General features: G+C 38.9%; 1 protein-coding gene and 1 non-coding gene across 2 annotated transcripts in view; one reads left to right on the plus strand and one right to left on the minus strand.

Moving 5' to 3' along the window:
• LOC117421527 (phospholipid-transporting ATPase IA) overlaps positions 1–17,629 on the minus strand; it is a 132,821-nt gene extending 115,192 nt beyond the window's left edge. Inside the window, exon 1 of the mRNA XM_034036040.3 lies at positions 17,285–17,629. Coding sequence (XP_033891931.1) covers positions 17,285–17,333 — 49 coding nt within the window. The 5' untranslated portion in view covers positions 17,334–17,629. The remainder of the gene's footprint in view (positions 1–17,284) is intronic.
• Positions 17,630–23,126: 5,497 nt separating this feature from the next.
• On the plus strand, positions 23,127–23,241 carry LOC117421610 (U6atac minor spliceosomal RNA). The gene has a single exon (XR_004547543.2). It is a non-coding gene; the product is annotated as a U6atac minor spliceosomal RNA (small nuclear RNA).
• Positions 23,242–26,910: the final 3,669 nt, after the last annotated feature.

Raw genomic sequence — 26,910 nt, forward strand, 5'->3', positions numbered from 1 at the left:
GAGATAAAATGAAAGCATTTGAAGATTAGGGATCAATAAAGTATTCTTTCATTTAACTCTTAAGTATAGTATGTTTCTATTACTGATTTTCGCTACTTTTATTTTAAACCCCGAAATATATGTCTGGCATCGTTTCAATTCCAATTGCCCCATCCAGGTGACCAAGTTTTCTGGGACTCAATGATTATGAAAAAGCAACAACAACAACAACAAAAGAACATTTTAAACCATAAGAAAAGCCTAATGACACGCCATTACTGTCACTGGCTTGAATTGAACACACACTCGAATATGTATAGATTTGTAAATGTACTGCACAGTATATGGGGGATTTTATCTTAAATAATACCTGTTAGACATTAAAAAGAGGAATTTGGTTGTGTTGTTCTGCAAAGCGATACCTCATTTAAGATTTGTCAATGACTCAAAACATGTACTAGCTAAAGTAACACTGACTGTTGTAACTATCTTCCTGTGCAAAAAAAAGGTGGCTGCAGTGGAAAAAAAACCAAACAGATTATAGCAGAACTAATGAGATTACAATAATGGTAATAAGATTTACAGTGTATGGTGTATACAAATGTTTAAGACTTGGTTATTACACACTTACAGTAACCAATTCCAGGTTTTGGTGGGCTTGCAAAGATCAGTTCTGGAGTGACTATTGACTTGCAGTACAGAGCCACGTCGCTTGTCAATATTAAAAGTTCACTACTGTACTATACTGTACTCGGAATTACCATAACAGACCATTACATGTTGTTTAGCTATTCAAATGAAGTAATCAAACATGGGTACACACCCAGTTACCCAGACAGCGTAATTTATTCTGAAACACAGGGGACAACACCTCTTTGAAAAATCTAATTTAAAAGGTTCATAGATTGTTGATCAATGCCAAAGATTTATTTCAGACAAGCTACATACTCAACCTGAGAAAATCTACAGTAGGTACACAAGTGAGGTAATTGCTTTTACTGTGTTGACACCATGAAATGTCAACAAGTGTGGGGGAAAAAATAAAATGTGAAAATCTAGTCCATTATTTTGATTGCTTTATTTTTTCAAACTCTATGCTTTCACAAATATTCCATCTTCTTTTTAGATAGACATCGCATCAAAAGCCCATGCTTAGCTTTTGACAGCACATGATCTCCTGTGCTGGGAGAATATAGAAAAAAAAAAGACAAGGCAAACAGTGAGTAAAGTAATTTACACTCCAAAGCTTTCACAGAATGTATTCCAGAGAACACCAAGGAAGAGCTGTTGATGTGACTTGAATAGAAGCAAAAGCTACTGTATGTGTTGTTTACAATACGGTACTACTGTTATGTTAACTTCATCAGCAATAGGAAATCAGAATCATTTTGGTTATTTTTTATTGTGGTATTTTCAGTATTTAAAAAGCTTCTTGTCAATTAGCCCTATTCACACAAACCAATTCTTTATCCAAATTTAATATTTATTATTATTTTATTTCTTAGCAAATGCCCTTATCCAGGGCGACATACAATTGTTACAAGATATTTTTTTACATACAATTACATTATTTTTCACACTATTTTTTACATACAATTACCCATTTATACAGTTGGGTTTTTACTGGAGCAATCTAGGCAAAGTACCTTGCTCAAGGGTACAGCAGCTGTGTCCCCCACCTGGAATTGAACCCACAACCCTCCAGTCAAGAGTCCTAACCACTACTCCACACTACTGCTATGTAACACAATTTTTGTTCCTGGGTAGTAAGTGTTATTTCCTAATTGCTTATGCCTCAAAAGTATAGAAAATGGCTATTATTCCCCACAAACTTTGCTTTTGTGACCAGGACAGTGATATTTTGAAATTTGCCTATTTCCAATGAGAAAACGGGCGAATTTGTGTCTTGTTGTTCACATAAAGTCAGAAAAAAACAACATATGAATCCAAATTAACATGTATTTATACTAAAGTAATACAAAAATGACTACAAAAGATTTAGAAGTGAGTAGTTTTTCGAGATTTACGATTATACTGTAAATCACTTTCACGAATCAGCCCCCAAATGTAGTCTCCCATCATGTTCTCGTTATACTGTCCTTGGTAGCGGCGTTCAAAGTCCAGTATATCCTGGTGGAAGCGCTCGCCTTGCTCCTCCGAGTATTCTCCCATGTTCTCCTTGAATTTATCAAGATGAGCATCAAGGATATGGACTTTGAGGGACATCCTACAGCCCATTGTGCCGTAGTTCTTCACCAGAGTCTCAACCAGCTCCACATAGTTTTCGGCCTTGTGATTGCCCAGGAAGCCCCGAACCACTGCGACAAAGCTGTTCCAAGCCGCTTTCTCTTTACTAGTGAGCTTCTTGGGGAATTGATTGCACTCCAGGATCTTCTTTATCTGTGGTCCGACGAAGACATCGGCTTTGACCTTTGCCTCAGACAGCTTAGGGAAGAAGTCTTGAAGGTACTTGAAGGCTGCCGACTCCTTATCTAGAGCTCTGACAAATTGTTTCATAAGGCCCAATTTGATGTGCAGTGGTGGCATCAGCACCTTCCGGGGGTCCACCAGTGGCTCCCACTTGACGTTGTTCCTCCCCACAGAGAACTCGGTCCGCTGTAGCCAGTCCCGCCTGTGGTAGTGCGCCTTGGTGTCCCTGCTGTCCCAAAGGCAAAGATAGCAGGGAAACTTGGTAAAACCGCCTTGGAGACCCATCAGGAATGCCACCATTTTTAAGTCTCCTATGACCTTGATGCCATCTCAGAAAAATGCAGATATGTATCCACTTAGGCAGCTGGAACTAAACTGAACTGGTGGGCTTAAGGCCCCTGTATTTATACTACTATTTATATTACTGGAAAGTTCTAGAAAGTTCTAGAAGTTACTCCAAGTTTACTCAGCACTGAATCTATCTGGAATGTTCTGGAAAATAGGTAAATTTCAAAATATCACTGTCCTGGTCACAAAAGCAAAGTTTGTGGGGAATAATAGCCATTTTCTATACTTTTGAGGCATAAGCAATTAGGAAATAACACTTACTACCCAGGAACAAAAAAAAAAAAAAAAGTGTTACACGGTGATATTAATTCATACAAAATGTCTTTACAAAAAAAAAAAAACACAAAATATGTAGCTTTAACCACTATACAGTAGACCACCACAAAAGGAGATTCTTATATTCTGCTGAAGGTACAGCAGTGTATGTGAAGTCACTGGCAGCAATCTTAATTTCCTATTGCTTATAAATGTCCTTTAACAAAGGCTACAGTACTTTAAGCATTCTGTTTTGTTCATCTTGAGAATCTATTAAAAGAATGATGTGGTGTCACAGACACTTGGTCCATCGGATGTATGTGTTTTTTTAATTTTTTTAAAGCAATTCTGTGATTGATACTGTACGCCACAATCTTTTTGCTTTATCTTAATCAATAAGTATTCTTTAAGTTATTTTATGTGGGATGACTGAAGTCTTAAAACAACAGAAATCAATGGTTTATACTTAGAAGGACTCTTCCAATTTTACACTTTACTTTGTTAAATTGGATACTGGATTAGGTACAGATCAGCTATTATGTGCACGTCATTGAACTCTAGGTTTCAGAGTGTAATTGATACTGTTTGAGCAGTTTGCTGCACTATAATATCTCCATATGAATCTGTCTTTACTTCACACCGATCTTGCAAATACTCACATTAAATCAATGACAGTTTAGTAGGAATTCTGATGTACTGTACATACACAATTACATACAACTTGGTGTTTTGTGAACACAAACAGTAGCATAGTGTACGGGGAATGATAAGCGTACATTAGAGCAGTGGCTCCCAACCTTTTTCAATGTAGGGACCACCTTGGTGTTTTGAATTTTTCCCACGGACCACTTGCCACGAGTTTTTTCATGACAGCATTCTGAAACGCATTTGTATGTGTATAAGTACATGTAGAAAGTAAAGTATTTAAATTACCTACCTAACTTAATGAGATCCCTGGGCTTGTATCTTCGCTAAAGTTCCCGTTTCTTTTGTTTAAATTTTTTTGTTCACATTCTGAATGCTCTGTAGATGAATGGTGTCTCAATTTTGAAAGTTTAGGAGTTTAGTTTGACAAACCCTCCTGACAAATAATGCACTGGGGTTTTGGGTCATCCTTGGATCCAGTAAATGTAAATATCATTGCTGGTCCCTGCAATCGTTACCTCGTGTAGCAAATCTATCCATTTCTAACGCAACTTATTGCACTCACTGAGTCGCAAACTTCGCTTGATGTACATATAAAAAACACCAGAATACGAAGACGAGGGGGGTGGGAAGCAATTTGAAAAATTAAAAAAAAATGAGTGAACTGAGTTCTGTTTACAATGTATTGAGGGGGCATGTCCCTGACAAACAACATAGGTTTTAATGGGGAATTACTCTGTTTAAAACTGACTTGTTTATAATGTATACCGTTTAATATGTAGTTTTCCTGTTCCACAGGCATATGTTTTGCGTTTTAATAAGTACAGTTTTCCTGTTCCACAGGCAGGTATTTTGCGTTTAATACATACAGTACAGCTCACTCACTCCCCATCACCCTTTGCAACCCCTACTATTCTATCCTCCTTCTCCTCCTTCTCACCCCTCTCGGACTCCGATCTTTGCTCCCTGCTCCAGAGCCATAAACCCACTACGTGTGCTCTGGACCCCCTCCCCACCCACCTCTTCCAGGCTGCGGCCACTGCTCTACTCCCTTTCATTTCCTCTTTTCTTAACACCTCTCTGCTCTCTGGCTGTTTCCCCTCTGCCTTCAAACAGGCCTGCATCACCCCCATCTTAAAAAAACCCTCCCTTGGTCCCTTATCCCTTCAGAACTACTGTCCTATCTCCCTTCTCCCGTTCCTCTCTAAAACCCTCGAGCAAGCAGTACATCGCCAGCTCTCTGCTTTCCTGTCAACACATTTTCTGCTCAACCCCCTGCAATCTGGTTTTCGCCTGGCACACTCCACTGAAACTGCGCTTCTCTCCGTCACTAACTCTCTTCTCTCAGCCCATGCCGCCTCCCTCTCCTCTGTCTTTTTTTCTCCTCGACCTCTCTGCAGCCTTTGACACAGTCGACCACTCTATTCGCCTGTCCTCTCCGGCACTGCCCTTGCCTGATTCTCCTCCTACCTCGCTGATCGCACGTACCGGGTGTCCTGGCATGGCTCACTCTCTGTCTCTTGCTCTCATTCGACAGGTGTCCCCCAAGGCTCAGTCCTGGGACCCCTCCTGTTTTCTCTCTACACTCGCTCCTTGGGTTCCCTCATCTCCTCCCATGGCTTCTTGTATCATTTCAATGCTGATGATGCCCAGATCTTCCTCTCTTCTCCCCCCTCTGACTACAACATTTCCTCCCGTACCTCGACCTGCCTCTCGGCCGTCTCCTCCTGGATGTACTTGCATCAACTTAAACTCAACCTCTCCAAATCAGACCTCCTTTTCTTCGCCCTCTTCCTCTTGAATCCACCACCCTCACTCTCCTTATCCATCAAGAACCTTGCGGTCTCCCTCGACCCCTCCCTCTCCTACTCTCAGCACATCTCTACTCAGGCACACTCCTGTCGCTTTTTCCTTAGCAACAAACGCAGAATTTGTCCCTTCCTCACTGACTACACCTCGCAGCTCCTAGTTCAGGCCCTGGTACTCTCCTGCCTTGACTTCTGCAACTCCCTCCTGGCCAGCCTTCCTGCCTCTGCTACCCGTCCTCTCCAGCTCATCCAAAACCCTGCTGCTCACCTTGTCTTTTCCCTTCCTCGTTTCTCCCACGCTACCCCGCTGCTCCGCTCTTTGCACTGGCTTCCTATCGCTGCTCGCATCCAATTCAAAACTCTTGTACTCGCCTATCGCTGTCTTGACCTTTCTGCTCCGTTCTATTCCAGATCCCCTCTTGCCCCCTCCGCTCCTCCACCATCGGCAGATTAGCTGTACCCCCCCCTCCGCTCCCCCGCTTCCAGAGCCTGCTCCTTCTCCACCCTTGCTCCTTAGTGGTGGAACGACCTACCCACGGATATCAGGACTGCTCAGTCCCTGACCACCTTCCAGCACTTCCTCAAGACACACCTGTTTAGACAGCATCTATAAACCTCACAACTCTTGACTATACTGGACTATATGGCACCCAATTGTACCAGTACTTGCATCAGCTTGTACTTTCACTGAACTGCTCCATACTTTGCCCTACTCTACTACTGCTCTTAATTATAACTACTTCCTGTATCTAATACTTGATTTTACTCTTCTAGGTATCCGTATTCACGTTTTTTGCAATTGCTCTTATTTGAAATCGTTTTCATCAATTTTATTGTACTTACTATGTGCTCTTACTGGACTTTACTCGTATAAGCAAATCTTTTTACTATCAGTTAACTGCTTTTAGTCAAACTCACTCTTAAATGTAATTATTTACTGTATTTTTTATTTTGCTCTTATCTGATTTATGTGCTACTGACTTTATTGTACTTTATAACTGTTCTTACCGGTAATGTGATATTCTGTAATGTGATTGTAACAGGGCGAGGTGCCCTGTACATTGTTTTGTTTGTTTATTTTTAGAACGGGGTCCCCCTCCGCCCGTGTTATTTTGTATTTGATTATTATTATTATTATTATTATTATGATTTAGTATTGTAATTATGACGGCGAAGCACTGCGTATTTTGTTATTATTTTGTTAGTGACGGTGTAGCCGAATGTTTTGTTTAGTAGCGTGGATGGGTAGCTCCATCCACAGCAGTTTAATTTAATAAACTCGTGCAGATTGTGGCCGAGGGGTAATAGGATAATTGCCAGCTAGTTAAACCCCTCGGCCACGGTAAAAAAAGCCTGCAGCTCTCCATGTTCCGGGTGGGTGTTAGAGAGGAGAGAGCGAGCGGAGCGTGAGGAAAAAAAAAACGAAACTTTATTTAAAAGACATAGGAACAGTGAAGGCAATCTGCCCAGCCTAACCTGTGTTGTGTTATGTTTTGTGTTCGTGATTTTGTTTTGTTTACCTGTTTTATTTTCGCTCTGTGAGCAAGTTTCTTTTTGCATTTAGCGAAATATAAATTCATAAACTGGTCCTACGTATTACATTTTACGGCCCACAGGGTACTTATGTTCGCAGTTACATATAGCATTTCGAATTGTGTTTACTACGTACTTTGTTTATAAAGTACTGATTTCCATTGACCCTTGGAGTCAATTATAAGTGGAGTGTATCTGTGCAGCTAACCTCTCCAAAAACATATAATATGGAAATATGTATATTCCTATATCCCGAGTAGCACTGTAGCACATATGATATTGTTGAAAATGAAAAGTACTAAAACTCTAGTTTTAATGGGTTTTTTTTGGTTTGTTTGTTTTAATTTAGTAATTCCAACTGAACAGTGAAAACAAGCAGTAGAATGAACAGAGATTAGAAAGATGTGCATTTACGTGAATGCTAGATTATTTTAAATAATGCTGGTTAAAAAATAAGTCGTCTGTAATTTTGACAAGGCAAATGTGCCTTCATAATGTGTAAGTTATTTAGTTAGTATTTGTTGTTTCACATACGAAAGCTGTTTTTTTTTTTAGTTAATAGCGGCTTTGAAGGCAATGCTTGGTATTGCATCAAATGGAGCTGTAACATATATACACTACCGGTCAAAAGTTTTAGAACACCTCCATTTTTCCAGTTTTTATTGAAATTTACGCAGTTTAATGTCTCAATGTGCTCTGAAATTAAAGCATAGAACAAATAAACAATTGGAGATAAAAAAGAAATCGTTTTGTTTAACAAAATGTAATCAAAATTTTTGACTCAACAAAGTAGCCACCTTTTGCAGATATAACAGCCGAACACACTCGTGGCATTCTTTCTACAATGGAAATCAAATATTGTTCGGAAAGTTCTTCTCAACACTATTGCAGAAGTTCCCACAAATGTGTTGCACTTGTAGGTTGCTTTGCTTTCACCCTTCTGTCCAGTTCATCCCAAACCAGCTCGATGGGGTTTAAGTCTGGAGACTGTGCTGGCCATTCCATGATTTGAAGCCTACCGGCTTGTTCTTTTCTTCTAAGGTAATTCTGACATAGCCTGGAGGTATGTTTTGGGTCATTATCTTGCTTTAGGATGAACCCCTGACCAACTAGGCATAAACCAGAGGGTATTGCATGGCGCTGCAAAATGCTGTGGTAGCAGTTTTGGTTCAGGGTGCCACTCACTCTGTGCAAGTCATCGACGCTGGATCCAGCAAAAGAGCCCCAGACCATCACGCTTTCTCCTCCATGTTTGACAGTTGGTGTCACACACCGAGGAACCATCGTTTCGCCTACTCGACGGCGTACAAAAACCCTGCGTGATGAACCGAAGATTTCAAATTTTGATTCATCGGTCCATAAGACCTTCTTCCAGTCTTCAGTTGTCCACTGGCGGTGCTTCATGGCCCAGGCAAGCCTCTTTTTCTTATTTTGCCATCTTAGCAATGGCTTTCTTACTGCCACTCGACCTGTCAAACCTGCAGCTCGAAGTCTTCTCTTCACAGTTGAAACTGAGACTTGCTTACTTCGACCAGTGTTAAGCTGTGCTTGAAGCTGTTGTCCTGTGAGCCACTTATCACGCAAGCTGTTGACTCTCAGAAACTTGTCTTCTGATTCTGTTGTAGCTTTGGGTCTGCCAGACCTCTTCCTGTCAGAGTTTCCTCCAGTTTCCAAGTGCCTTTTGATGGTGTAGGAAACTGTACTCACTGACACCTTGGCTTTCTTTGTAATTTCTCTAAAGGAAAGCCCCTCACTTTTAAGGGTTATAATGGTCTGTCTGTCTTCCTTTGTTAATTGCCTTTTTCTCGCCATTATGAGAGCAATATACGACTTCCTGCAGTACAATACTGCCCAAAATAAAAACTGGAAAAATGGGGGTGTTCTAAAACTTTTGACCGGTAGTGTATATACAGTATATATATAAATTTATAATAGTGCATTTACCGCCTCACCAGAAGTTGCGCGACAGTTTAAAAAAAATGGCAAATGAAAAAGAGCTCTGTGTGATATGTGAGACTTGATATATTAAAAAAAACAGGATCAGCACACAACACAGCCTCTATCTAAAAGTTTTAGACAGCAAAAAGTAAACAAAATATATTATGCGCACGCACGCATAGTGAGTAAGCGTTGTGCTTAAAGCGAGTCAGAATCTCATGAGACAGAAAAAGGCAAGCACGTCATTCTGAAATGCCTCGCTTAAACAGCAACCAATTTGTTGGAAATGTTGTGTATGACTTTTATATAGACTGTATATATTATATATTTTTTGTTGCGACATTCTGTTATGTGGAATGTAATAAATGAGAACCAAAACGGAGAGTTTTTTCCCCTTCACTTTACAAAGGCATTTCCACGTTTGTTTTATCTGAAGTGTTTAAAGTTACATTTCAGTTTTCTTTTGCTTGTTCAACTACAAAAAGGCACAAGTAAACCTCATGTTATTACTTTATGAAAACGTGTCTGCAATGGCAAGAAATGAAAAAAATAAATAAATAAAATGCAGTGTCAACTTTATGTACTATTCATTTCGGGAATAAACAAAACAACGTTTAACTTGAACTGCTATTTGTCATCCTTTGTTTTGTAGTTAATTCACTGGGGTAAAGTAAGTCCTACACAACTTATTCTTTACTCCTGGGATATTTTTCCTGTCCTGGTCCTGTCTTGTGAGCCACTGTGTGTGCACGTGTTCCGTGTGTTCCAATTGGCCTGAAGTGTGCGGCCGTGGACCAATGGGATGTGTGTATCGCTCTTATCCCACTAACATACGGGGGGAGCTAATCTATACGAATGCACTGCACGTGGTTCAGTGTTGTTGTTGCTGTTCTGGTTGCCATGGTTTTTGTGTTCTTGTATTACTGTAACCTTTGTGTGTAACCTGTAAAGCTGACAGAGCGGTGGTCTCTGATGGGTGCTGAGATAGCGTCCGAGGAGTCTGTACACTGGGAAGCTGACAGAGCGGTGGTCTCTGACGGGTGCTGAGATAGCGTCCGAGGAGTCTGCTTGCTGTGAAGCTGACAGAGCGGTGGTCTCTGACGGGTGCTGCGATAACGTCCGAGGAGTCTGCTTGCTGTAAAGCTGACAGAGCGGTGGACTCTGGCAGGTGCAAGACTCCGTCCGAGGAGTCTGTACGCTGGGAAGCTGATAGAGCTATGGTCTCTGGTGGGTGCTGAGAAAATGTCCAAGGAGTTTGTATGCTGTGAAGCTGACAGAGCGGTAGTCTCTGGCAGGTGCAAGAGAGCATCCGAAATAAAAGATTACTGGAACCAGCAGTGTGGAGTAGCGGTTAGGGCGCTGGACTCCTGACCGGAGGGTCGTGGCTTCAATCCCAGATGGGGGACACTGCTGCTGTACCCTTGAGCAAGGTACTTTACCTAGATTGCTCCAGTAAAAACCCAACTGTATAAATGGGTAATTGTATGTAAAAAAATGTGATATCTGAAATAATGTATAATGTGATATCTTGTAACAATTGTAAGTCGCCCTGGATAAGGGCGTCTGCTAAGAAATAAATAATAATAATAATAATAATAATAATAATAATAATAATAACCAAGAACCCTGTGTCTTTCTGTTTTCTGCCTCCTGCCTAAAACGCTACAATACTGCATTAGTGTTCATGTCCAAAGAAACAAAGTCCCTGCACAATTTCTAGACCTATCTACTGTCCTGTATGCAATATTGTTAACAAAATCTTTACAATACACAAAAAGATAAATCAATAGTATAGCATATATTGTAATTACATTGGACCCAGGTCAAATATACTGTAATTGCATCTGTCAGCCTCAGGACACATACTTGAAAAATAGCATGTGCGCTACATAGGACATATCAAAGCCTTAGCTGGAAGTTTCAGAGACGCAAGTTTGTCATAGAAACCTAGCACTTTGCTCTGAGGACAAAGACAAAAATATACTTTGCAACAAGCTGCAGAACACTTAGTTATTATTATTATTATTATTATTTGTTTATTTAGCAGACGCCTTTATCCAAGGCGACTTACAGAGACTAGGGTGTGTGAACTATGCATCAACTGCAGAGTCACTTATAATTGTATCTCACCCGAAAGACGGAGCACAAGGAGGTTAAGTGACTTGCTCAGGGTCACACAATGAGTCAGTGGCTGAAGTGGGATTTGAACCGGGCACCTCCTGGTTACAAGCCCTTTTCTTTAACCACTGGACCACACAGCCTCCTATGCATTCACACCATGAAATGCTCCTGTGGGACAAAATCAACCTAGCTTAATTAGGACCTAGCTTAATTAGCTACACATTCAAATTTTAAAATGTACAAAACAAACAAAAAAAGACCATCTACATTATGTAGATATCTTGGGGGATCTCATTAAACTTAAAACAATGGCATACACAGTACTAAATTAAAAACAATTACAATTGACCATCAATTTGGAACTTCAGGTTCTAATTGCTCAACCAGTCTGTGGTACCCACCTGGCCCTGTGTGTATTTTGTTTATCTTTGTATTTGTGTTGGATTATTATAATTTAAATCGCTGGTTTTCAAACTGGGGTACGTGAGCTCTCATCAGGGGGTACGCGAGAAAAATCCTGTAACAGCGGGTAACGTATTTTTTTTAACATGTTGTAGTACTTTGCAACTTCGCAACTGAATCAACAATGTTGAATCTCCTTTCAAATAAAATCGCAGTCTATGGGCTAAAAAACAAACAAACAAAAAAAAACTCAAAGATTGTCATTGTATGATGTTGACTCTTTAAAGAAAATAAAGTATATTTACTAGGTAGGTTTACTTTCTAAAGTTTAAATGTTCAGTCCATTACTTGCAATGGTTGTATGTGTTTTTTCATTATTAATTAATTCGTTGAAGAACTCCTTTGTTGTTTGAGTGCATTACTTTATGGCTCCACACCGATAAGTATTAATAAAAGCAAAAGCACAATATTATTATTACAAAAATGGAATCCAGGGATTTAAAAAAAATCAATCCCGAAATACTGGGATTGGGAAAAGTGTCCAGAATTGGATTCCCTAATCTTTTATGACCCTATCTCATAATATGGGGGTACGCGGTTGCCTAGATCATTTGGAAAGGGGTACAGGGCCTAAAAAGTTTGAAAACCACTGATTTAAATGTATTGTTTGGTTATTATTGTTTTACAGCATGGATGGGGTTAAAATCTCCCCTCCAGCTAAAACTTGTGCGTAGCATGGCCATCTCCTAAATTGATTAAATAATTACCAATTGGGAGATGGCCATGTAGATAAATGCAAAACAGCCGCTTATAGGTTGATGAGAGTTGGAGTTTGGAGAAAGGAGACAGAGTAACAGTAAGATCTTTAAAATAACAATTGCTACTCGTGCTGGCTTTAACACCAGAACTACCAGAGTGGTCTTTTTGATCAGGGGCGACGCGGACCTTAAGTCTACTGTCCGGCTGGGGTGGCCATCTTGGGAGAGGTAAAACCGCACATGTGCTCAAACACCAAGGTGATGAATCATTGTTTTATTAGCTACACCTGTTCCTTAGGGATAGGTGCAGTGCTGATTCCACGGGTGGGGTTTGGTGGTATATAAGGGGAATATGTGGTTGAGGAGGTAGGTCATGCTGGGGAGGTCAAGATAGAGTAGAGGGGCCCGGAGTTTGTATATATTGTATTCTATTAGGAAACATTAATCTGTTTTGATTAAATGATGCGGAACTGACAACTTTGGAAGCGGGAGCCACTTTGGGATTGTTCCGGAACCTGCCGAGTGAACTCTGAGAACTTCTCGAGAGGGAGACTACCGGTGCTTAGCTGCCTTTGCAGAGATGGGAAGGCTTGCAACGAGAGCAGAAGAATTTTGATAGCAATGGTATTGAAGATAAAGAAAGAAGTGAACTTTGTGTTGTTTTTAGTTTTATTTTGGGCCCTTCACTGTCAAGACCCCTTGTTTAAGTGGTCACAGACCAAAAATGAATAAATGCTACTTAAACTTGCAATTTTCCCGTTTGGACGTCCAGTTTGTGTATATTGTCCTCATCACCCAAAGATGCTGTCTCCCATACTGTCATACAGTAAGAGAAATAAGTCGCCAAAGTAAAGTACAATTTTTCTTTTTCTCCCACCATATTTTTTTGCAGACCCCAGGCACTTTTATCCATGCATATGTATATTACAGGACATCAGAGTTTAATGACAATTAACTTGTTTTGTCAACATGGAAATATACTAGGAAACGCACTTATTGTGACAGCTATATCATTTATATTAAATGTATTTATTTCTGTTTTAAAATGGAACATTTGATCATTAAAACATTTGAACTTTGGATGTTTTATTTTATGACAGGAAAAGCAAGGACTCACCTCATGGTGTCGTCTTTTATCGTAAGCCTTTCGCGGTCTTTTGGTCTGCCGACGAGCTGTCATGGGTGACACTGCTGACACTTCTGGGTTTTTGTCTTTATTTTTTTTATTTTGATTTACCAAAAGCACAGAATATTGTTGGTATGGCATCTGGTTTTAACTTATTGTAGCCTCCATGGTAACCAATTCTAGCCAGATCGTCAGCATGCCTTTCGTAGCAGTCATGTTCAAAGTGGTCGGAACACACCCTGCTGTATTTGCTTAGTGAAGTGAAGTGAGTGAAGTTCGTCTGTTTAATTTTATGTGTCCAAGCCTTTCTTCGCAAAGGATCCTCCGGGAAATGAAAAAACCGAATGCCTGAATCCCTTTTGCTTCTAGCTTACCCATAAGCCACACAATACACCATCTTGCCACTGAATTCTCAAAATGTACTAAGCACTACGTAGAGTCCTCACACTTAAGTCAATGGTAATTGAGGCAAGTAGCTTATGTGTAGGGACTTCTTATACATCACACGCCGATGATACCCGAGTGTTTCCAAAAAAGATGCATGTTTAAAGTGCGGCAAAATATCGTCAGGTTTGCCCTATTTTTTGGCCTTTAGGTTACTTTTATAACATTTTTTTTTTGACATGATCTTATAATAGACCCTAAACTTTACATTTCTGAAAAAAAACTAAAATGGTTACAAAACCTTTAAGTTTGCAAGCATGTTGTGTTACTGTCAGTGTTTCACGATTAGTTGAGACAAGCAGTATTTTGGTTTGGTTTTGTCTCCCTGTACAAATGTATTTTATTTTAAGTCAGCCAGCTGAGAATTCTATTATATTTTGGAGATTTTTCGAGTCATCATTCATCTTCATCATCATCATTCTGAGATTTTGATCTTGAGCTGTGAAAAATGTTGGTCTCCTATCAGTTTGCTTATTATACCAGAATCTAAGTCATTAATGTAGATTAGGAAAAGCAGAGGACCTAATACTGATCCCTGTGGTACTCCACTGGTTACCTCACTCCATTTTGAGGTTTCTCCTCTAATAAGTATTTTCTGTTTTCTACATGTTAACCACTCCCTAATCTATGTGCATGCATTTCCTTGAATCCCTACTGCATTCAATTTGAGAATTCATCTTTTATCCCGGACTTTGTCAAAAGCTTTGTGGAAATCTAAATAAACCATGTCATATGCTTTGCAATTATCCATTGTCGATGTTGCATCCTCAAGAAAATCAAGCAGGTTAGTTAGACACGATCTCCCTTTTCTAAAACTATGCTGACTGTCTCCCAGGATATTGTTACCATATAGGTAATTTTCCATTTTGGATATTATTATAGTTTCCATAAGTTTCCATATAATAGAAGTCAGGCTTATTGGTAGCTGTTACCTGGTTCGGTTTGGTCTCAAATGTATTTTATTTATGTGCAACAAACACATTTTTAATGTGCAAATAATTTAGTTGATATGAATGACACTTTCATTGAACATACCTACTTTTGCACACATACCTTTAACGTGCATGTATATATATATATATATATATATATATATATATATATATATATATATATATATATATATATATATACACATATATATTTTTCCTCATCCACAAAAGCAAAACTTTTGCTACAAAAGATTTTTCCTACAATTACTTGTTTTTGAGAAATTTCTAGAAATCATACATTGGGGTATGTAAACTTTTGACTACAACTGTATATATGTATATACAGTACATTTTTTTAATTATCAATGTGTCAATGTGGTCTGCCAAATAAAAATCCTATTAATGCTTTGCTTATTTCTTTAGTAAAGGTTTTGGTAGAATTTCAAACCACTGTACAAATACACACCGCTATTACGATACAATACATCATGTAACAAAAGTATCACAAGTCACCGAATTGCTTCAACAGTTCCTTGAAATCTTGACTGTAAACATTGTCCTGTATATTCACCCTTTATTGTGCACAATTAACTTCCTGTAATACAATCTGTTATACTACTCTTGCTTTGTTATGTATGTGCTGTAAAACCTGGTTCACTTTTACTTACTGTATAATTAATTAAATGCTGTATTGCATGCACAATGTACTGTTGACCTATCATGTCAATAGCATACCTGGCAACTGCTACAGAAAGGAAAGAATTCATGTAGACTAATCGTAGTAAGTCTGGTAAAATATCTTCTGATAAAGTTTCAAAGGCGATTTTAGCTACTTGCTTTAATGATTAACGTTGCTATTTTGTGAAATGAAATGCATACATTGCGAGTCTCTGGAAAGGGCTTGTTGTTTACAAAAGAGCATGGGAAAATGAATACAGCATAAAGTAAGTTTACAACATCAATGCACCATCAATGAACACAAACAGTGCAGCATAATACTGACACCCATAACTACACTGCCTTAAAAACATTACTACTGTAACAAAATATGTCCTGGAAATGTAAGCTGTCTTGTTCTTATTTGTTGTCAAGATGTTCCTGGTGGTGTTTGTTGTGTTAAGTATGTATTTGTTACTTTTCTGTACTGACCAAAGAATTCTTAGCATCCTGCGCAAGAACCACATCTCTGCTGCTTCTATTTTCCTTCGCATCTCCTTGCTTATGGTCCAGGTTTCACATCCATATAGCAGAGCTGCCCATACATAGATTTTCAGTGTTCTTAATCTTATTTGAAAATGTATGTGATCATTTGTTAACAGGCTGTGCATTCTTGTGAAGGATTTCTTTGCTATCATTATCCTTTTCTGGAATGGGAAGAAAGAATGGGTTGGAAAACCTGAGCCTAACTGGTAAAACTGAAGGGAAGAGAGCAAGAGGGAGACAGAGGCAAAAATATCTGGACCGAATACTGGTGGACCTAGGAGAGAGATTGAAAGCATGTGATCTACTCCAGCTGGCAGCAGACAGGACAAGGTGGTGGAAAATGATCGTCAGCGTCACGGCACCCTGATGATGATGATGATGATGATGATGATGATGATGATGACGGTAACAAACAGTTACTGTAATACCACTACTAACAATAACCTGAGCACCAGAGGTGTCCTGTGGTGGTCTGCTATATGCAAAGCACTAATTGTACTTGTTAAGAATGTGTCCAGTTTAAGATTGCATTGCAAATCATTCAAATGAAACTTGCCCTATGATGTCATCCACTGTATGCAGGCTGGAGCAAATGAAAACTGCAATAATGCCAGGACAAACAGACAACACAGGTTTTAAAAATACATCATCCTCATAAGAGTTGGGGGGGTAAGTAACATTAGAATATTTTTTATATTTTAAACTTTCATGGCTTTATCTAGGATTAAACTACCCACATTTCCAATCTAGTAAAAACCATGGGTTAGGTCAGACAAAGATCTGTGCAGAGCTGGTGATAACGGTTATCCTTGTTGCTTTTCTTCAAAACTCAATACAATACATTTCCTGCAAATATCAGAATACAGAAAGGTGTAATTTCAACTAAAGCGAAGATCCAAGCCTATAACCGAGGTAGTGTTTCGCTGCTCTCTTTGTTTTTGTTTAGAAAACCGATACTCTAACCAGTTCAGTAGTATCTGAGCGCTGCCTCACTTAAGTGATCAGGCGTCTGGTCACAAGACATTCCTTAATAATGCTAAGATCGCATTAGTAAAATAAAAGGTCTCCTCAGAGAGAACAAAAATAGTTTCATGGCAAGAGTTGTTGATATATACTTCTAAAGGAAAAATGTGGACGATTCAGTCAAATCAACAGTATCTTATCAGTTAGCACATACAATGTGATATTGCTAATTAATAATACAGTTATTATTATTATTATTATTATTATTATTATTATTATTATTATTATTATTATGTGTAACCACAACGGCTACAGATTGCATTTAACATGTGTTACAAAAAGTGATGACAATAATTTCAGTCAATATGAGATTATTCAATGTCCTGAGGAGGTACTTACCTTCCACCCTGGAGCGGAGGTCGGATACTGTTTTCTGGACAGCAGGCATCTTAATCAATAATAAACATAGCCTGCAACGGCACCTGTCAACTGCGGATTACCTCTCCCTGCCGTTGTTTTATGCGTCGCTTAATTTTAAAACCAGAATAATACTGTGTGTGGGAAAATAAGGCCACTTTTTTTTTTATTTGACATTTACATCGAGTTACAATTGAAAGTGTGGCAAATCCAAAAAGCAGTGGCACTTAGAAAGCTAGGAAACTAAACATTTCCTTTTTGGCTGTGACGAAGGAGAAGCCCTCAGCAGTGAAAAGCCAGTTAGTTTCCAGACATGAACTGAGAGTGACAGCGCCTTCTTACAATTCGGGACATACCACTCTTAATCTAAAAACGGGGGGGGGGGGAGAGAGTGTGGTAGATTCCAGAGGAACAGAGATAGAGATATTGCCATTTTTGGGTTTGAAATGGCAATACAAACTTAAAGCGTTTTTAGGATTCCTGGAAACTATTTCATTAAAATATGTTTCTATAACAAAAATATTTAAAGTATTAAATATCCCCCCTATGTGGTTGTGTATAAATAGCTCCTGGAGGTTCCCCGCATTTCGGCAACAAAGGAAAGACCAGGTCCAGTCACAGTTGCCAAGTCCGCTTATAATAACCGGAATTGGGCTTTAATTTTTTGAGAGTCGCGGGTTGCGTGATTGACTGCCTGGTGTCAATGTCAATGCACGTCATTAGAATTTTAGAATCCTATCCCCTCCAATTCAACTAAGAAAAACTAGAACTAAAAAAGAAAAAAAAATGGAATTTGTATACCCGTACTAGGGTTGGGCTTTTTTGGGCTTGTTTTGAAAGGCAGTGCCGCTTTTTTTTTCTCGTGAGACTTGGCAACACTGGCCAGTATGTATATACAGTAGTCACACCGGTTTGCTTATCTACTTTCAATACACTATTTATTGATAATCAATTGCTCACCACGTTCTGCCTGAGTGTGTGTGTGTATCTATCTATCTATCTATCTATCTATCTATCTATCTATCTATCTATCTATCTATCTATATATATTACAGTCACCTCCAAAATTATTGGCACCGTTGATAAAGATGAGCAAAAAAGACTGTATAAAATAAATAATACCAGTACTGAGCTATATTGTAATTTTCCAACGTGTGGAATATATTTGACTTTATTAATGATTCAATGGAATCAACCAAAATTAAACATTTCTCAAATGAAGTGTCACAATTATTGGCACCCTTGTTTTCAGTACTTTGTGCACCCTCCCCTTGCAAGGCACTGAGTCTTTTTCTATCATGTTTAATGAGATTGGAGAACACATTGGGAGGGATCTTAGACCATTCCTCCATACAGAATCTTTCCAGATCCTTGCTATCCTTCGGTCTGCGCTTATGGACTGCCCTCTTCAATTGAAACCACAGGTTTTCAATGGGGTTCAAGTCTGGAGACTGAGATGGCCATTGCAAAATGTTGATTTTGTGGTCAATTAACCATTTCTTTGTGGATTTTGATGTGTGCTTGGGGTCATTGTCTTGCTGGAAGATCCACTTGCTGCCAAGTTTCAGCCTCCTGGCAGAGGCAACCAGGTTTTTGGCTAAAATGTCCTGGTACTGGGTAGAGTTCATGATGCCATTGACCTTAACAAGGGCTCCAGGACCAGTGGAAGCAAAACAGCCCCAAAGATCCACCACCATATTTTACAGTAGGTATGAGGTTCTTTTCTGCACACACATCCTTCTTTCGAAGCCAAACCCACCGCTGGTGTGCGTGGCCAAAGAGCTCTATTTTCGTGTCATCTGACCATAGCACCCGGTTCCAATCGAAGTGCCAAACGCCGTTTAGCAAACTCCAGGCGCTTACGTTTGTTGGTTGCTCTCAATAAAGGCTTTTTTCTGGTAACCCTTCCAAATAGCCTATTGGCATGGAGGTGGCATCTAATTGTAGATTTGGAGACTTGGTGACCCCAAGATGCAACCAAGTTCTGTAATTCTCCAACAGTGGCCCTTGGATTTCCCTTTGCCTCCCAAACCATCTGCCTCACTGTGCATGGGGGCAAGATACACTTGCGTCCTCTACCAGGCAAGTTTACCACTGTTCCAGTGGTTTTGAACTTCTTAATTATTGCCCTAATAGTGGTAAGTGGTATCTTTAGTTTTTTAGCTATTGTTTTGTACCCATTGCCTGATTTATGAAGGTCAACAACCATTTGTCTCTTTTCATTTGTGAGTTATTCGCCTTTCCCCATGGTGATGGATGACAAATGGATTTCATATGCGTGTTACCTCATTTTTATACCCCAGTGAAACAGGAAGCCATGGAAGGCCACAATACAGTTCCTTAAGACTGAGATGAACTTAAAGAAGTAGAATGTTAATGCAAATGTAATTTTGTTTGATTTTATTTATAAAAATCTTTAGGGGTGCCAATAATTCTGACACCTATCTTTTTGAGAAAAAAAAAAATATTACTTGTGGAGATGTATGTTACAGTTACATTTATACGTGTACATATGGTGGAGGTAAGTTATCGTCATCTAGTTTTTCATGACACAGCTCCAATTTTGTGTTTACGGCTGTGGCATGCTTTAAGGCATGTTATTGTTATCCCCCAATTTATTTTCATATCTACTGAATCACTTATACAAATTTAATAAAACCTGGTTTGTACATCGTTTAACACAAGTCGCATTTACATATTTACTTGTATATAGAGACATATGTAGATGCAAGCATTTATAAATCTCTAATTTGTAATAGATCTGTTGGAAATAGATCAATTGCTGTATAACGATGCGCAACAACAACAACAACAACAACAAGCTAAATGAATTGTTACAGATGCAAGAGCTATATTACTTACTTGCTGCAGTAGTTTCACCCATTCTTAATAGTTGCACCCACACACAATTCCAAATCTGTGGCTTCCTTGAATGGAACAATGCCAGTGTTGCTTTTAAGCTGGTGAATGCAACTTGTGTTCATGTACAAAAATGGCCTACACCATGTCATTATTGTTTTTTTTTATAACAAATAATACATTTCACTGTGCTGTAAACCACATACAAAATGTACTGCCGTATTTAATGCAATACTTTTTGTTTTAAATCAGTAAAATGCAGTACAACATAGTAGAGAGATTATTCTTCAGTAATACTATAATGTTGTTATACAGGGAGTCCCATAAATCAGGCATCCAGGGCAGTGTTCAGTTGTCTCTATTTCTTTCAGGCGTGAAAGAGGAATGAATTCAAAATTATCTTAATTCGTGTAACTATGATTTAAATATCATGTTGTGCATTTGCTTCACTGGTTATACTCTTTATAGCATACTAAACGTTCATGATTGCATACCAAAATACAGGAGTTTAAGGGATCAACTGATCTTCTTACATATCATGACATTTACTGTGTACCAAACATTTCCAATCAATCTGCGATGGCAAGCGGTATTTTTTAGACCCATTCATCAATTATGGATATTTCATTTAAAGTGCGTCCTAATGACACAAAGTCATTGTAAAAACAAGAATGGCAAATCAAGCAATTTGTTTTTATTGTCTGATCAATAGCTCAAAAATTGAAATGACATTTAAGACAGCTGAGTTATCTTCATTGGTGATTATCTTTATTTACTGTGTTTTAAATGTGTACGTGCAAAGTTTTAAATACATGTGCTTTATATTTTAATGAAAGATTATTTGACCCCACCAATGTTCTGCTGTGCTGTTCAGCTTTCAGTAATTATTGGTTATACCCCAGCCCTCCAAACAGCTTCACTATAAATAATATTTAATGCAGAGGCAAATATTACTGATGCAAAATAAATAGGAAAGTACTCACTGTAAGAGTGCTCAAACTGTACTGAATAGAACACATAGGTTAAATTGTTTTGTAACACAAATGGGCCCATGTTACTTTTCTGTTTTGCCATGATAACATGATTCAGTTACTAAATAGCACTTGTGTGTTCTATTGATAAATGCAGTGCCTCAACCCCTGTAAGGTTAATTTGCAATATATCTACGAGCAACATGTTACAGTGCATACCATAGATTCTTTCATTGATTCCATGTACAGAGAGCTCCACTTGAGACTGTCTAACAGAGTAGGAGGCTGTGTGGTCCAGTGGTTAAAGAAACAGGCTTGTAACCAGGAGGTCCCCGGTTCAAATCCCACCTCAGCCACTGACTCATTGTGTGACCCTAAGCAAGTCACTTAACCTCCTTGTGCTCCGTCTTTCGGGTGAGACGTAATTGTAAGTGACTCTGCAGCTGATGCATAGTTCACACACCCTAGTCTCTGTAAGTCACCTTGGATAAAGGCGTCTGCTAAATAAACAAATAATAGTTGAAGGTGTGCCTTTTCATTATAGTGAGTGTGATAAACTTATTACCAACTCTTGGTTTAGGGGTGTTTAAAGCCACCAAACTGAATAATATGCTTCCCTGACATCATACAGTATATTGTGGTACTCATAAGTTAATAATACTCTATGATTATCAAAGATTTAGGTGAATAGAAAATAAACAATAATGTGTTTAGTAAATAAAAAAAATATTGGTCCTAAGTACTGACAGCCATTCAGTATGTATTTTTTTTAAAATTTGGTATGTATTACAGTTTCTAGATGAATTGTCATAGGATATATAAGCTCTTTCAATAAGTCTGGTGAATATATATTTGCCACTCTTCTCAACACATCAGTTTCATAGGCCTTCTTTTCATCAGTCTCTTCAGCTTGATGCAGCAGCTTGATTGGATTCACAAGTGGAGAACCTTGATGTTGACTCTCCGGAGTGTATCGCTGTATACTCAGGGAAATAATATGAAAATGAATAGAGGGTGTAAACAGTAACTGGCACCAGATCAACTCTAAGCAGTAGCATATCATGCCTTCTCAGCTATTCATTATCAGAAGTGGCTGCATGTACGTAAACCTGTAGTTACATTCATAACATTTTTTTGAGAGCATCATCCACAGCATTTTTGTAGTTTTACTGTGCTTTTCCAATGGTTGTAGTGTACATTTTACTATGTTAAATGTTTATAAGGGATAATTTGGAGGTATGTGGAGGATGTACAGTATCTGTATATATGTCACCCTTATCACAAAGGAAATGCTTTTCCAATTATGATGAAACTGGAAAATTATATTTATTACCAAAAGTTATTAAGAGGGTATATGGAGGGTTCCTCTGCCTGTTCATCCATTAGTATGTCATCCTCTCAAATTTTAAATATATCTAGAAAAGACTGAATTAAATTATAATAGCATCACAATTGCAGGCATGATCTACTTTTTCATGTTACTGATAAATCAAATGTTATATTTATAGCATGGTCATATTTATAGCCAGGAATTTTGGGGCCCGGGACAAGTCCTATGAGAAGTGCCCCCTCTCAATTCAGCTAGCGCACACTGACAGAATTTACCTTGTAAACAACCTTCTAATTTTATAATGTATTTTCTTTGTATTTTAACAAAACCTCACTTGTCACCCATGAACAAAGACATATATTCATCTTGATTTGAATACAGTAAACCTATTTGAATAATTAATTTCTAAACTATTTAGATATACACATTCACATGTTTTTCTATGTACTTATTCCACTACGATTAATAGCCCATGTCAAAGAAGCAAAAGCAGCTCACGTTTCTTATGCAGATACAAGCAGTTCGACAGTAGCTTGACTGCTTGCTAGCCAATACACAAACACTGATGTCAATGAAAAAAATGTGCATTTTGTTAACATACCACAAAACAAACAAAAAGAATATTAGTCTTATGTCGTAATACTAATACTACTACAACTACTACGACTACTATGAAAGGAGAGCAGGTTAGCACTCCTCTTGACAGGGATGGAAGAGTTCCTAGTGGCCTTCAACACACATATGGTTAAGGCTCGTAGCATCACTAACCAAGTTTTTTAGAGCCATGTTCAGGGCCCTGGTCCGGTCCTGGGTTAATTTGGAGCACGCCCACGCAGAGTCCGCTGGCGACATGGCCACCTTTGTCGACCAGTGGGCTCTAGGGGGTGTGCTCTGTACCGTTTCTTTTGGTTTTGGTTTGGTTTTAAACATTTAATTTACAGTCCTTTTAACAACCAAAGTGTGTCCAAGACCCTTCACCATTATATTTGTTCTCGTGTGAGACTTTCACTTTTTCAGTCAGCGAAAATATGTGCTAAAAACAGAGTGAAATTTTATGCAGCCCTGTTAAAATGGCAAAAAGACAGCTACGTTTGGAGTTTTTCTACAATAAAAAAGGTAAACCACCAATGCCAGAGACATCAACAGAAACCAAACCTGACTCTTCTGAATTTCAGCATGTTATTAACAGCACGAAAGTGTGACGTTCCTTCCATTTCAAACACTCAGGTTAGTGCAGCTGTGGCTGTTGATACAAACATGTCATTGGTCAGTTGCCTGTAAAGTGTTGTTTGCAGCTCTCTTGATTGTGGCAATCTGGTGTAGAACTGTTTTTGATGAAAGATCTGGTAATGTTAGAAAGCTAGCTTAATGTTTACGTAAAAATGGTTAAAACTGGGCATCGGGTTTGAGCACGGTTAGTCCGTTTTTTTGTTTTTGGGGGGGGGGGGGGGGTGGGTCTGTGCCCCACCAGTTTTTCAAGCCACGAGTCGCCACTGAATAGTACTGTTTGTTTATCTTGTAATGTGACGGTGGGGGATCAATTTTAGCATTTCATTTTAATTGCGGAATAACACAGATTTTTATAGATTTTTATCAGAGATTTTTTATTTATTTATTTATTTATTTATTGCGGAAAACTAGGATCCCTGGTGATGACGGTATGTACATGTAAGGTCTGTCGCGAGCTTTCGAGCAAACCATTTCCAGGGGCTCAGGCTCGGGACATCTGTCAGGGTTGTCCCCCTCTGGCGGCTGGCAATCCTGTGTCAACCAAGATGGTGGCCTGATGCATTTTTTTTTAAAAAAAAACCTTTTAAAATCTTTTTCTTGGGAACCGGTGAAGCGATCGATCTGAAACTTGGCATATGTCATCAACAACCAAACCCACTTCAAGTTTGCGAAGCAGAAGCTGCTGCAATACATTTTAACATCAAAATGGCTGCCACCAAGTTTTACCGAAACGCGCCCCAAACATTAAACTGCTTCTGTTCGAAAACTGTTTAACCAACTAACTCTGAACTAGGTAGGCATCATCCTGGGGACAATGGAATTCAAACAGAGAGAAATTCTGTTCTTTCGTAAAACAAGATGGCCGCCAGACCTACATTTTCTTCTTAAATTTAAAACCACTTCAATTGAAAAAACAGTTTATTTGATTAACTCCAAAGTTGACAAGCATCATCCCTGTGTCAATACAATTGACTTTTTCAAAAACTGTGTTTGTGCGTAAACCAATATGACCGCCTGACGCATTTCTTTAAAAACCTTTCAAAATCTTCAAATGTAAAACTAGCTTATAACTCCTTACATAGTGCAGATAGGTTAATGGTTACTATGGAACACATATATGCTCTATTTAAAAATTGCCTTGATAGTGACCTTTGACCTCTCCTTAAGGTCAAATGCAAAACTAGCGTATAACTCCGTACAAAGTTCAGATAGGGTAATGGTTACTATGGAACACATATAGCAACCAATATATGCTCTATCCAAAAATGACCTTGCCTGTGATCTTTGACCACTCCTTAAGTTAAAACGTAAAACTAGCCTATAACTCCTTACAGAGTGTATATAGATTAATGGTTACTATAGAACACAGATAGGATCCCATATAGGCTGTATCCAAAAATCACCTTGTCTGTGACTTTTGACCTCTCTAAGGTCAAATGTAAAACTAGCTTATAACTCCTTACAGTGTACATAGGATTATTTTTAGGTTTCCAAGCTGTTTTGGGAAGTCTATTGTTATTGTAAAGATCATTTATTTATTTATTAGGTTTCCAGTGCACATAGGATTGTGGTTACTATGGAACACATATAGGAAACCATATGTGCTCCATCCAAAAATGACCTTGCCTGCAACCTTTGACCTCTCATTAAATTAAAATGTAAAATTAGCTTATAACTCCTTACAGTGTGTAGATAGGGTCATTATTACTATGGTGTTTAAAGTTATAAAGCATCGTGAGATAATGAACAAATGGAGTATTTTGAATTGAAACTGCTCCAGAAAAGTGATCTGTTGCTGACACTTGTTCTGCAGTGCTATAGTTTGCCAAAATTTCCAACTGGTACTGAGCTTGGAAGCCATAAAACTGCCTGGCAGTTATATTTTTTTTATATAAATTTAGTCGTTGCCAATTATTTTTATTATTTTCTCCCAATTTAGAATGGCTAATTATTTTTTAAGCTCAGCTCACCGCTACCACCCCTGCGCTGACTCGGGAGGGCGAGGACGAACACACACTGTCCTCCGAAGCGTGTGCCATCAGCCGACCGTTTTTTTTCTCACTGCGGACTCACCATGCAGCCACCCAAGAGCTACAGCGTCGGAGGACAACGCAGCTCTCGGGCAGCTTACAGGCAAGCCCGCAGGCTCCCGGCCAGACTACAGGGGTCGCTGGTGCTCGGTAAGCCGAGGACACCCTGGCCTACCTAACCCTCCATCCCCCCGGGCGACGCTCGGCCAATTGTGCGCCGCCCCCTGGGAGCTCCCATCCACGGTCGGCTGTGGAATAGCCTGGACTCGAACTCACGACGTCCAGACTATAGAGCGCATCCTGCACTCCACGTGGAGCGCCTTTTACTGGATGCGCCACTCGGGAGCCCCCCCATTATTATTATTATTATTATTATTATTATTACTATTATTATTATTAAAAATGTATTGTTTGTGTGTAAAAACACATAGTTTTATTGTTATTGTTTGACAGCCTGGACGGGGTTAAAGTGCCCCAACTAACTTTACCTCACATTCAAACAAACTCAGTCCCTTTGCTCATAGATATGTGACCAGTAAGCACATTGATACATTGGCCCCTATTCAGGCGAATGTAGTCGGTTCCAAAAAATCGTTATTATGAATGTATTTAGAATGGTTTAAGAATGTTTCCGATTCATCAAAGGCGTGTTTTGTTTTTCCGAGAACTGTGTGACGTCATTTCATAACAAAAAGCAACTGTTTTCCAAAATCCGAAAGGGGGATCAATTTGGAGTGAGTCAACCAACCATGTCAGGCGTGGTTCAGAATCTTTGGTGAGAAGGGCAGGCAACTGCAACACAGCAAAAAAAACAAAAGATTTTTCATGTGTGATTTTTTTTAAACATTTTTCTTTTGTGGGCCAAATAACCAATGACCAATGTGGCTTGTTTTTAAGAACCTCCTCCACCAGAAGTTCTAGGATCTCATGGGATTTTATTTTCTTTTTCCTCCATGTGAGGTACTGGGGTTGGTTTTTTGCAGGTGTGAAGAAGACCTCCCCCCACCCCTCTGATTGTAGAGCAAGAGATACAGCTGTGTATATAAAACATACATTCAACACATGCAGGTTCGTATCATCATCTGTATATGCGGTGGCTGTACTGCGTTATTGAGCTATTCACATATAAAACAAAAACAGAAAACTTGAAATAAAGACGCTAAACACTTAGAAGAAATAAAAGTAGTG

Source organism: Acipenser ruthenus, chromosome 1 (genome assembly GCF_902713425.1).
Source record: "Acipenser ruthenus chromosome 1, fAciRut3.2 maternal haplotype, whole genome shotgun sequence".
Classification (NCBI taxonomy): Eukaryota; Metazoa; Chordata; class Actinopteri; order Acipenseriformes; family Acipenseridae; genus Acipenser; species Acipenser ruthenus.